Genomic DNA, 12,274 nt, shown 5'->3' on the forward strand with positions numbered 1-12,274 from the left:
GGTAGCCTAGTGGTTAGAGCGTTGGACTAGTAAACGGAAGGTTGCAAGTTTAAACCCCCGAGCTGACAAGATACAAATCTGTCGTTCTGCCCCTGAACAGGCAGTTAACCCACTGTTCCACTGTCATTGAAAATAAGAATTTGTTCTTAACTGACTTGCCTAGTTAAATAAAGGTAAAAAAATAAAAAAAAAGTGTTCCACAGGGATCCTGGCTCATGTTGACTCAAATGCTTCCCACAGTTGTGTCATGTTGGTTGGATGTGGGTGGTGGAAAGCGTGAAAAACCCAGCAGAGTTGCAGTTCTGGACACACTCAAACCGGTGCACGTAGCACCTACTACCATACGTTCAAAGGCATTTAAGTATTTTGTCATGCCCATTCACCCTCCGAATGGCACACATACACAATCCATGTTTCAATTGTCTCAAGGCTTGAAAATCCGTCTTTTCCCCTTCATCTAGACTGATTGAAGTGTATACCAAACATTAGGAACACCTTCCTAATATTGAGTAGCAACTTGCCTTTTGCCTTCAGAACAGCCATAATTTGTCGGGGCTTTGACTCTACAGGGTGTCAAAAGCGTTCCACAGGGATGCTGACCCATGTTGACTTCAATGCTTCCCACAGTTGTGTCAAGTTGGCTGAATGTCCTTAGGGTGGTTGACCATTCTTGATGCAAACGGGTAACTGTTAAGTGTGAAAAACCCTGGATTCACCTGGATAATCTATGTCATGGAAAGAGCAGGTGTACTGAATGTTTTGTATACTCAGTGTATATGAGTGACTGTGTCCAACACACCAACACCTGTTGTTATGTTGGGCACCTACTGACCAATGTTTTATTTATTCTCAATGACATGTATTGCTAACATAAAGGTTTAAGGAACTACAGGAAGGCACTACATTGCGACAAGACAAAACAGCTCGTTCAATCAGGCATAATGGTCTTGTAAGTATAAAAGCAAAGCTTGCTTTCATATAATTAAAAAAGCTTGAGACGGTAGTGGAATGGGATTAGTGGGTTTGTGAAGAATCCAATACTTTAACGTGTATGCAAATCACAAATCACTTATTTGTGGGAGCACCTCCTCTAATGAACTGCTGCGTGGAATGAATTAGGCTGTTTAAGAAGGTTTGAATCCTCAACAACCTGCCTACATATGGTTTGAAGTACAATACCAACATAGCTTCTGTAGTAGGTCAAAGCTGTGTGCTGGACAACCTTGGCAGAGCATGGGTAGAATAGGCATAGTGGTGCTCATGTGAATTACTTTTCTTTTCAGCTTCAGACCAATCCCTACTTCTCACTTAAAATGTTTTTGTTGTTGTTGTAATTAATCTGATAGTTGTTCTCCTATCTGATAGTTGTTTTTAGTAATGGTCACCATGTGACAGTGACATCAAAGTGAGTTTCACTCAGCAGCTGTGTTGATCTGTGTAAATGAGGCGTACTATGGTGGCCTGTGGGTGCCTTATCTTCTGCCCTTGTACACAAACACACACACACACACACACACACACACACACACACACACACACACACACACACACACACACACACACACACACACACACACACACGTGCACCGAAGGGGAACAGGGACAAGGGTGCCCTGTTTACTCAGAGAAGGTGTCTCGTGACTCAGAGGATAGAAGACGTGCAGAACCACTGCTAGGGGATGGAGGTAGTGTCATAGTCAACATGATAACACTGGTATCAGTCATCAGTTTCATTTAGATTAATTCACTCTCTAATCATTGTTTCTCAAGGCTACTACTCTGGCTGTGTCCCAAATGGCACCCTATTCCCCATATAGTGTACTTCTTTTGACCAGAGCCCTTAAGGGGACACATTTTGGGACTCCCAAAGAGAAATTCCTTAAAGCGTCCAGCTAGTCCAGAAACATCTTAGGTTGTACTCCCAAACTAAACAATTTATGAGCTTCCCCCCCTCCAAAATCCTCTTTCCCAACCTCCAACCTTTACTTCAATCAGCTTCCTTTGTATTGTTTCCTTAATAGAGATGACTCCTCTTGAGAAGACAAGAGCACTCCATACATACCTGCTACAGCATCACAGAGACTATGAGACTATGCACTCAAACAGAAGGAAAAAGAGTGCTTAAAATTCACCTCATAGTAGTCCTTGTGGGTTAATTGGCGCAAGCTTGTTGAAAAGTAAGAGGTAGAAGAGGGTTTTTGTGTGTGTGTGTGTGCTCCAGTATTTCCGCTCCTCAGCGTTCATTATTGGCCTGAGCTCTTTCATTAGGGGGTTGTGATGGGGAAGGACGTGAGGGGACGAGAGGGGCTGGTGGGGGCCGGTAGGGGACTTGGGGACAGGGTCCAAGGGTGTAATTGGGCTGTTCCGGTCCCCTGGCCTCGCTCAAGGTCACTCCAAGCCAAACTCTGAGCCAGGCTCCTCCTTCACTTTAGATGGATTATTCTCTCTCTCTCTCTCTTTCTTTCTCTCTTTCTTTCTCTCTCTCTCTCTCTCTCTCTCTGCTACTACTCACTTGCTCACTCACTCTCTTTTCTTCATCTTGTTCTCTCTCTCTCTCTCTCTCTCTCTCTCTCTCTCTCTCTCTCTCTCTCTCTCTCTCTCTCTCCCACTCCCCCCACTCCCTTCCCACACTCTTTTCTCATCTCGCCTGGGGACCATAGTGACAGGCCTGTCCTATGAGGAGCCACAGTGGATGAGATGAGGGTCTAATTCACTCTAATCTCCCAGCCTCTTAATGTCTAGGCTGATGTGGATTTCTCCTCATCCTCCAGGGAGGGTCTTTCTCTTCAAGGCCATCATTATGAAGTTTTCAAGCCCTCTTAGCCAATTTTAAAAAGGGAAACAGTATTAGTTGATTCTTCACTTCAGTGTCCTGAGCTAGATGTTGAGGTTCTAATGTACACATTTGCTGTGTCGAGAACAGAGATTTTGGATAGTACAAGTCAAAAGTCTGGACACACCTTCTCATTCAAGGGTTTTTCTTTATTTGTACTATTTTCTACATTGTAGAAAAGTAGTGAAGACATCAAAACTATGAAATGACACATATGGAATCATGTAGTGACCAAAAAAATGTTAAACAAATCAAAATATATTTTATATTTGAGATTCTTCAAAGTAGCCTCCCTTTACCTCGATGACAGCTTTGCACACGCATGGCATTCTCTCAACCAGCTTCACCTGGAATGCTTTTCCAACAGTCTTGATGGAGATCCCACATATGCTGATCACTTGTTGGCTGCTTTTCCTTCACTCTGCGGTCCAACCTATCCCAAACCTTCTCAATTGGGTTGAGGTCGGGGGATTGTGGAGGCCAGGTCATCTGATGCAGCACTCCATCACTCTCATTGTCCTGTTGGAAAACAAATTATAGTCCAACTAAACGCAAACCAGATGGGATGCCGTATCGCTGCAGAATGCTGTGGTAGCCATGCTGGTTAAGTGTGCCTTGAATTCTAAATACATCACAGACAGTGTCATCAGCAAAGCCCACCCAAACAGCCACACCTCCTCCTCTATGCTTCACGGTGGGAACCACACAACCGCCTCACAAAGACAAGGACCAAAAATCGCAAATTTGGTCTCATCAGACCAAAGAACAGATTTCCACAGGTCTAATGTCCGTTGCTCGTGTACTTGGCCCAAGCAATTCTCGTCTTATTATGGGTGTCCTTTAGTTGTGGTTTCTTTGAAGAAATTCAACCATGAAGGCCTGATTCATGCAGTCTCCTCTGAACAGGAAACTGCGTTTATATGGGCTGCAATTTCTGAGGCTGGTAACTCTAATGAACTTATCCTCTGCAGCAGATGCAACTCTGGCTCTTCCATTTCTGTGGCGGTCTCATGAGAGCCAGTTTCATCATAGCGTAGGATGGTTTTTGCGACTGCACTTTCAAAGGTCTTGAAATGTTCAGTTTTGACTGAACCCCTACCTTGTCACAACACAACTGATTGGCTCAAACGCATTAAGAAGGAAAGAAATTCAAAAAATGTACTTTTAACAAGGCCTACCTGTTAATAGAAATGAATTCCAGGTGACTACCTCATGAAGCTGGTTCAGAGAATGCCAAGAGTGTGCAAAGCTGTCATCAAGGCAAAGGGTGGCTATTTGAAGAATCTGAAACATAAAATATATAAAATAATTTTTTGGGTCACGACATGATTCCATATGCTTGTTACAAATGTTAAAGTTTCTGGTAAAGAAATGTCACAAATTAACATTTAACAAGGCACACCATTCCAGGTGAATAACTCATGAAGCTGGTTGAGAGAATGCCAAGCGTGTGCAAAGCTGTCATCAAGGCAAAAGGTGGCTATTTTGAATATATTTTGTTTAACACTTTTTTGGTTAATACATGATGCCATATGTGTTATTTCATAGTGGTGATGTCTTAATTATTGTTCTACAATGTAGAAAATAGTACAAATAAAGAAAAACCCTTGAATGAGTAGGTGTGTCCAAACTTTTGACTGGTACTGTGTGTTGGTATGGTTCACAATTCTTGTTGTGGGATAGACAGATATTGCTTTACAAGTTTCGTAAGACCTATTCTTTACTTACAATAAAGCTGTTATAATACCTTGAGTTTTCAAATATAATGGTTCTGTCATGAAATGAACCTGATCTTAGATCAACTGTACATACAGTATGTACTTATTTCTTCTATTTTTTTTCTCCCCATTTGTCTGTGTAGGCCTCCTTCGCTGGCCGGCAGTCCGGCGTTCTCCGACATCTCCCTCATCCGGATCTCGCCCCACCGGAACCCCTCCGTGGGGGCCGAGTCACCCTTTAACCCACCACATCCCTACATCAACCCCTACATGGACTACATCCGCTCACTTCACTCCAGTCCCTCACTTTCTATGATCTCTGCAGCCAGGGGCCTCAGCCCTGCAGACGGTAAGTCCCCACACACCCTATTCCCTATATAGTGCACTACTTTTGACCAGGGTCTGTCGATTTCCTATATAGTGCACTACTGGTCAAAAGTATTGCACTATATAGGGAATAGGTTATTATTTGGGACCCAGAACAAGCACTCGCCCTCTCATGAGTCCCCATACAGTCAAGTATTATTCTAAGGCACACAGAGTCCCATAATATGGAGTTGAATAAGATAAACATACTACATACTCTTCTGTAATCTGTCTTTCACTTGAGCATAAATCCCAGAGCTAGTTAGCTGTAGTAAATACAATGCAGTTGTGCTGTATCACACAGATGTGCACTCCCTCTCTCTTAAGGCCCCTCAGTCCCCATTTTGAAGAATAATAATGTACTTTGTTGTTGACCAATATGTTCAGCTAGTGCAATAAGAGTGTTCAGTTATGATCTCTTTAGGTTTGATCCCTAATACGTGCTTCATGTCAAACAAAGGTCATGACAGAGGTGACCTCATTCATTTATTTGAACTGTGTGTCTGTGCGTGCATGTGTCTGTCTGGAACGTGCACATGTGACTTTCTTCAAGTCTGTGTGCAGCATGTGCAGTGTCTGACTCTTTCTGTGTTTATGTGTGACTGCGCATGTATATGTCTGAGTGTGTGTGCGTAGGGAGGCTTGCATGAGGGAGGTTATTCTTTGATCTGTGGATTATGTCAGTGGACCTCTGGAGGACGCATCATAGAGCGGCGGTCACGTACAGTACAGACAGACAGACGTAGAGGGAGGCTCAGGTTCAAGGCCAGGGTCGGTGGTGGAGGGTGGAGGACCAGGGAGGGTTAAAGGGCATATGGGTTGTGTCTCAAATGGCACCCTATTCCCTATGTAGTGCTCTACTCTGGTCAAAAGTAGTGGACTATAAAGGGAAAAGGGTGCCATTTGGGACGCATCCACATTGTCCTGCAGGAGCGTTTTGGTTCCTGTGATGGAGACAGACTGGTTAATCAATTACAATGGGTCTGGAGATACAGTCTTGTGTGTGTGCTGCTTTTAAAGAGCCTCAGCACTGCTGCTCTGCTTCGGCCTCCTGGCCTGGACCTTTAATTGAAGCCTAGAGCTCAATTACTGAATAAGGCCAGCCTTCCCCACCCCTCCCAGGGGCTGTTTGTAATCACAGCTGGACTGAGCTTTGGCTGGCTGGTTTCCATTCTGCTCAAGGAAAAGTTGAGGTGATTGCATTTGAGGTAGTTTAACAGATTTATACGACCACATTGTTATGCCGTTGTTATAATACTAAACTAAACACAAATATTTTGTGGTGTTCAGTTCAGGCGGTTTGGCAACTGTCATGGGAACTGTAACTACTTTGTTGCTGTAGCCATGATAGCTTGTGTCCCAAATGGCACCCTATTCCCTATATAGTGCGATACTTTTGACCAGTAAGACTCGGGTCAAAAGTAATGCACTATATATGGAAAATGTTGCCACTTGAGACATAGACAGGGTCTCCAACTAAGTCCCTCCATTCACCTCTCTCTCAGCTAGAGGTCCTATTAGAGCTGTACTGGTCTCGTACTGTACCTTGTCCGCAAGTGCCTTTATGAAGAGGTGGAAAGAAGGGGCCACTTCCTTTATGCAGGAACTTCTCGTCCTCGTCTCCCGCTCCTCCCAACATGCATTGCTCTCTGTGCCTTAGGAAATGGGCACTTGAATTACACCTATCTTTTTAGTCCTAGGTTCTCTTTTACAAAGGAAATTCTCTACTTGCGTTGCTTTACATCAAAACGCTTTCTGTGATACATCAACCTATTACAGCATGTGCTAAATTATGAAATGAGGCAAGTAATTACTATTTTTAGCGATCAAATAGTTAATTAACCTATCAGCCTTTATGTTGTTAGTATATCATTGGGCTTATAGGTTTTTCCCTTTTCAGTCTGCACAGATTTTTTTTACTGGAACACATTTGAATAATGCTGAATTAATTAGCAGAATTGTATGGAGACTTGAAGCGGGTGAGATTTAGTACCACCTATCTCTCGTTGTTTTTCATCTACAGTATAGAGGTAGAGAATCTTTCTTTCTCATGGGTTTCTCATGGTTTCTTCATGGTTTCTTCATGGTTTCTCATCTCTTATTCAGTTTCTTGTTTTTCTTTGTGCCTTTTGTAAATTAACAATGAGGTGTCACCATTAGATTGAGGTTATTCACAATCGGCTGTGATCACTCTTCCTAACTATTGTAAAAATCAGCTGGACGTTGTGTGGTTTGCATTCTCACTCTCTTTGGCTCTACCTCTTGCTTTCTCTGCCCCCCTCCCCCCATCACTCTCTCTCACCCTCTCATTCCTCTTCTTCTCTGGTGTGGTTCAGTCATATACTACTTGCCTCTCTTATCCCATTGTTGCTCTGAAGGAGGGCCCTGTGGCCCCACCAACCACCAACTCCTGAGGCACATTGAGCTGATTCTCTTCCATGTCAAGTGCCACACTGAAAGCTCCCCACCCCCCTTGCCCCCAGGATGGCGCTACCCATGCCAGCATTTCTGATTTAGAAATTCCGCAAAGCCCTTTCTTCGCACAAATAGAGAATGAGGCACATTACGGTTGAATGCAGAAGTAAAGCTAAAGCGGAACAACAAAGACAATTAAGAAACTCCCCCCTCCACTTAAGACATAATACCCAAATCAAATTAATTTGGAAATTTCTTCTTTCATTCTCTGAACCAATCAGCGATGCATATTGCCAGGCATACAGGCCGGCCTTCTGAGGAGATCTTTTCATCCTGCGTTTTGTTTATTTATTTCTTCTCTCCTTTCTTTAATATGGGAAGAAAACACTTTGTGGGGCTGAACTGATTCCATATATGCATCCAAAACCACAGTGTCAGTCTTTTATTCTCTCTCTTCTCTCCCACTCTCCCACTCTTTTTCTTGGTTGGGATATATGCAGATGGAAGCACAATGCCAGATGTTTATTTTTAGGATATGGTTCAAGGACTTATAGCGCTCTATAACTAAGGGAAGAGGTTGTAAGGAGAGGCATATTCAGAGGTGGGAGAGGGACAGGGACACACACACGTCCTCCACATACACACACCCCCTAACATACACACACACTTACCCATTGGCAAACAACATAGGATGAAATATGATATGCATACCTGCATGAATGAACAATACATTTAAAACCAAGACATACAGTTGTGTAAATTCTGAGTAAGCAGCTTGGAATCACATTTGAGACCTGTAGTACATTACCTCAGAGTCATGCTTCCCATACAGTTGTTCTCTTCCAATCTATATGTGATAGTGTTGCTAATGTGCTCACTACATTACATATATTTTTAGCGGTTGTAGGTTTTGCAGGCCTCTCCTGCTTGCTGTGTTATACAGGTCATTATCTCACCTAACATGCATGTCTGCCCCCTCTCTGTCTGTCTGTCTCTGTCTCTCTCTGTCTCTCTCTCTCTCTCTCTCTCTCTCTCTCTCTGTCTCTCTTCCTCGCTCTTTCAGCCTCTCTCTCTCTCTCTCTCTCTATCTCTCTCTCTCTGTTTCTCTCTCTCTCTCTATCTATCTATCGCTCTCTCTGTTTCTCTCTCTCACTCTCTCTGTCTCTCTCGCTCTCTCTCTGTTTCTCTCTCTCTCTCTCTCTCTCTATCTATCTCTGTCTCTTTCTGTCTGTCTCTTTCTCTTTCTCTCTGTCTTTCTCTTTCTCTCTGTCTCTCTCTTTCTCTCTGTCTCTCTCTCTTTCTGTATCTCTCTTTCTGTCTCTCTCTCTCTCACTCTCTCTGTCTCTCTCGCTCTCTCTCTGTTTCTCTCTCTCTCTCTCTCTATCTATCTCTTTCTGTCTGTCTCTTTCTCTTTCTCTCTGTCTTTCTCTTTCTCTCTTTCTCTCTGTCTCTGTTTCTGTCTCTCTGTCTGTCTCTCTCTTTCTGTCTCTTTCTCTCTGTCTCTCTCTGTTTCTTTCTCTGTCTGTCACGCTCTCTGTCTTTCTGTCTCTCTCTGTCTCTTTCTCTCTCGCTTTCTCTCTTTCTCTCTTTCTCTCTCTGTTTCTCTCCTGTCTGTTTCTCTCCTGTCTCTCTCTGTTTCTCTCTCCCCCCTCCTCCCACCTCACACCTTCATTAGCCCCTCACACAGGCCTGACCACAGCAGAGTACTACCACCAGATGGCTCTCCTGGCAGGCCACCGTAGCCCGTACACGGACCTCCTACCCTCTGTGGCCTCCACGGCCACCAGCAGCGCCCTGCACATGGAGTATCTACAGGCCATGGAGAGTAAGTCTGACTGCACTGGGTTTAAGACACTGATGCAAACTCAGTGTTTCCCCTATGATCCTTTTCAGCAGTGGTGGGGTGGGGGGGTTGCTACTAGCATTAGTGCAATGACATTCTAGCAGTTCCCATAGACTTCCAGTCATTGAGCCAACAACTATCCATTCCAAAGTGTGTCTCTGCTGAAGTATACAATATATATATATATATATTTAAATCATATGCTAAATGAATATAGGGGATACACTGTAAACAACTATTTCATTACTTTGTTTGTATGTGGGGGGGTGGGGGTGTCTGTATTTGTGTTTTAAAAACGGAGTATTCTAGATAGATTACAACATTACTTCCCTGCACCATACAACAATCTGTTTTACATGGAGCTAAACAACAATCCTACCAAATGAGGAGGGACTAGCTAGCGATTCTAAATTGACATGATTTAAATGAGCCATTGTCTTAATGTGCCAGGCTCAGGCCTGCCTGTGCAGAGGACTTATGCTAATGAGTTATTATAAAGTGTAAATAGGAAATTAAATGCACACTGAATCTTAGGGAAGGTCGGACAGCCTCACCCCTCTCTCTTTGATGAGAAGGTATTTAGTCAGCCACTCGCCGCTTTCATGGAAATCCGGGGTGAAGTCCCCCCTCATCCTTCCCCCCATTCCTCCGAACAAACTAATTAAAACTAGCCAAACTTGCACGCCTATTTGAAAATTAATTGCTATTAAGTGGGAATTGGAATGTCCCACCATTCATCATCACAGGAAGAAATTCTTTCTTCTGTATCAACACTTAAGATTAATAGAGTGAAACAAAACAATTAGGGCCTCGGTTTCAAATGGGAGAAGATGCCATGGCTATGCTACCTCTTCACTACTTCACAATCGGCTGTGATCATTGCTGGTAATACAGTGGCCTGCGAGAGTATTCACCCCCTTGGCATTTTTCCTATTTTGTTGCCTTACAATCTGCAATTAAAATAATTTTTTGGGGGGGTTGTATTGTTTGATTTACACAACATGCCTACCACTTTGAAGATGCAAAATAATTTTTATTGTGAAACAAACAAGAAATAAGACAAAAGAACAGAAAACTTGAAAGTGTCTAACTATTCACCACCCCCAAAGTCAATACTTTGTAGAGGCACCCATTGCAGCAATTACAGCTGCAGGTCTCTTGGGGGTAAGTCTCTATAAGCTTGGCACATCAAGCCACTGGGATGTTTGCCCATTCTTCAAGGCAAAACTGCTCCAGCTCCTTCAAGTTGGATGTGTTCCGCTGAAGTACAGCAATTTTAAGTCATACCACAGATTCTCAATTAGATTGAGTTCTGGGCATTGACTAGGCCATTCCAAGACATTTAAAGTGTTTCCCCTTAAACCACTCGAGTGTTGCTTTAGCAGTATGCTTAGGGCCATTGTCCTGCTGGAAGGTGAACCTCCATCCCAGGCTCAAATCTCTGGAAGACTGAAACAGGTTTCCTTTAAGAATGTCCCTGTATTTTGCGCCATCCATCATTCCTTCAATTCTAACCAGTTTCCAGTCCCTGCCGATGAAAAACATCCCCACAGCATGATGCTGCCACCACCATGCTTCACTGTGGGGATGGTGCTCTCGGGGTGATGGAGGTGTTGCGTTTGCGCCAGACATATCATTTTCCTTGATGGCCAAAAAGCTCAATTTTAGTCTCATCTGACCAGAATACATTCTTCTATGTGTTTGGGGAGTCTCCCATATGCCTTATTTTTATCTTCCATAAAGCCTAGCTCTGTGGAGTGTACGTTTTAAAGTGGTCATATGGACAGATACTCCAATCTCTGCTGTGGAGCTTTGCAGCTCCTTCAGGGTTATCTTTGGTCTCTTTGTTGCCTCTGATTAATGCTCTCCTTGTCTGGTCTGTGAGTTTTGGTGGGTGGCCCTCTCTTGGCAGGTTTGTTGTGGTGCCATATTCTTTCAATTTTTTAATAATGGATTTAATGGTGCTCCGTCTGATGTACAAAGTTTTGGATATTTTTTATATCCCAACCCTGATCTGTACCTCTCCACAACGTTTTGGAGAGCTCCTTGGTCTTCATGGTGCCGCTTGCTTGGTGGTGCCCCTTGCTTAGTGGTGTTGCAGACTCTGGGGTGTATATAAACTCAGCAAAAAAAGAATCATCCCTTTTTCAGGACCCTGTTTTTCAAAGATCATTTGTAAAAATCTATATTTCACAGATCTTCATTGTAAAGGGTTTAAACACTATTTCCCATGCTTGTTCAATGAACCATAAACAATTAATGAACATGCACCTGTGGAACGGTCATTAAGACACTAACAGCTTACAGACGATAGGCAATTAAGGTCACAGTTATGAACTTAGGACACTAAAGAGGCCTTTCTACTGACTCTGAAAAACACCAAAAGAAAGATGCCCAGGGTCCCTGCTCATCTGCATGAACATACCTTAGGCATGCTGCAAGGAGGCATAGGGACTGTAGATGTGGGCACAAACCCACCGTCGCTTGACCAGGCAGGACTGGCAAAAAGTGCTATTCACTGATAAGTCGCGGTTTAGTCTCATCAGGGATGATGGTCGGATTTTCGTTTATCGACGTCGAAGGAATGAGCGTTACACCGAGGCCTGTACTCTGGAGCGGAATCGATTTGGAGGTGGAGGGTCCATCATGGTCTGGGGCGGTGTGTCACAGCATCATCGGACTGAGCTTGTTGTCATTGCAGGCAATCTCAGTGCTGTGCGTTACAGGGAAGACATCCTCCTCTCTCATGTGGTACCCTTCCTGCAGACTCATCCTGACATGACCCTCCAGCATGACAATACCACCAGCCATACTGCCCGTTCTGTGCGTGATTTCCTGCAAGACAGTAATGTCAGTGTTCTGCCATGGCCATTGAGCACATCTGGGACCTGTTGGATCAGAGGGTGAGGGCTAGGGCCATTCCCCTAGAAATGTCAGGGAACTTGCAGGTGCCTTGGTGGAAGAGTGGGGTAACATCTCACAGCAAGAATTGGCAAATCTGGTGCAGTCCATGAGGAGATGCACTGCAGTACTTAATGCAGCTGGTGGCCACACTAGATACTGACTGTTACTTTTGATTTTGACCCCTGTTTCTTCAGG

The 12,274-nt window shown here is 43.8% G+C and overlaps 1 protein-coding gene across 4 annotated transcripts in view; it reads left to right on the top strand.

Moving 5' to 3' along the window:
* LOC110535015 (transcription activator GLI3) overlaps window positions 1–12,274 on the top strand; it is a 175,569-nt gene that overhangs the window by 136,263 nt on the left and 27,032 nt on the right. For 2 of the 4 annotated variants that reach the window (XM_090190073.1, XM_036935418.2), the window contains exons 5-6: window positions 4,695–4,900; window positions 9,008–9,157. In XM_090190073.1, coding sequence (XP_090046199.1) covers window positions 4,695–4,900; window positions 9,008–9,157 — 356 coding nt within the window. The remainder of the gene's footprint in view (window positions 1–4,694; window positions 4,901–9,007; window positions 9,158–12,274) is intronic. The other 2 variants (XM_090190076.1, XM_090190075.1) reach the window with 1 other exon arrangement.

Source organism: Oncorhynchus mykiss, chromosome 11 (genome assembly GCF_057628025.1).
Source record: "Oncorhynchus mykiss isolate SJ-2025 chromosome 11, ASM5762802v1, whole genome shotgun sequence".
Lineage (NCBI taxonomy): Eukaryota > Metazoa > Chordata > Actinopteri > Salmoniformes > Salmonidae > Oncorhynchus > Oncorhynchus mykiss.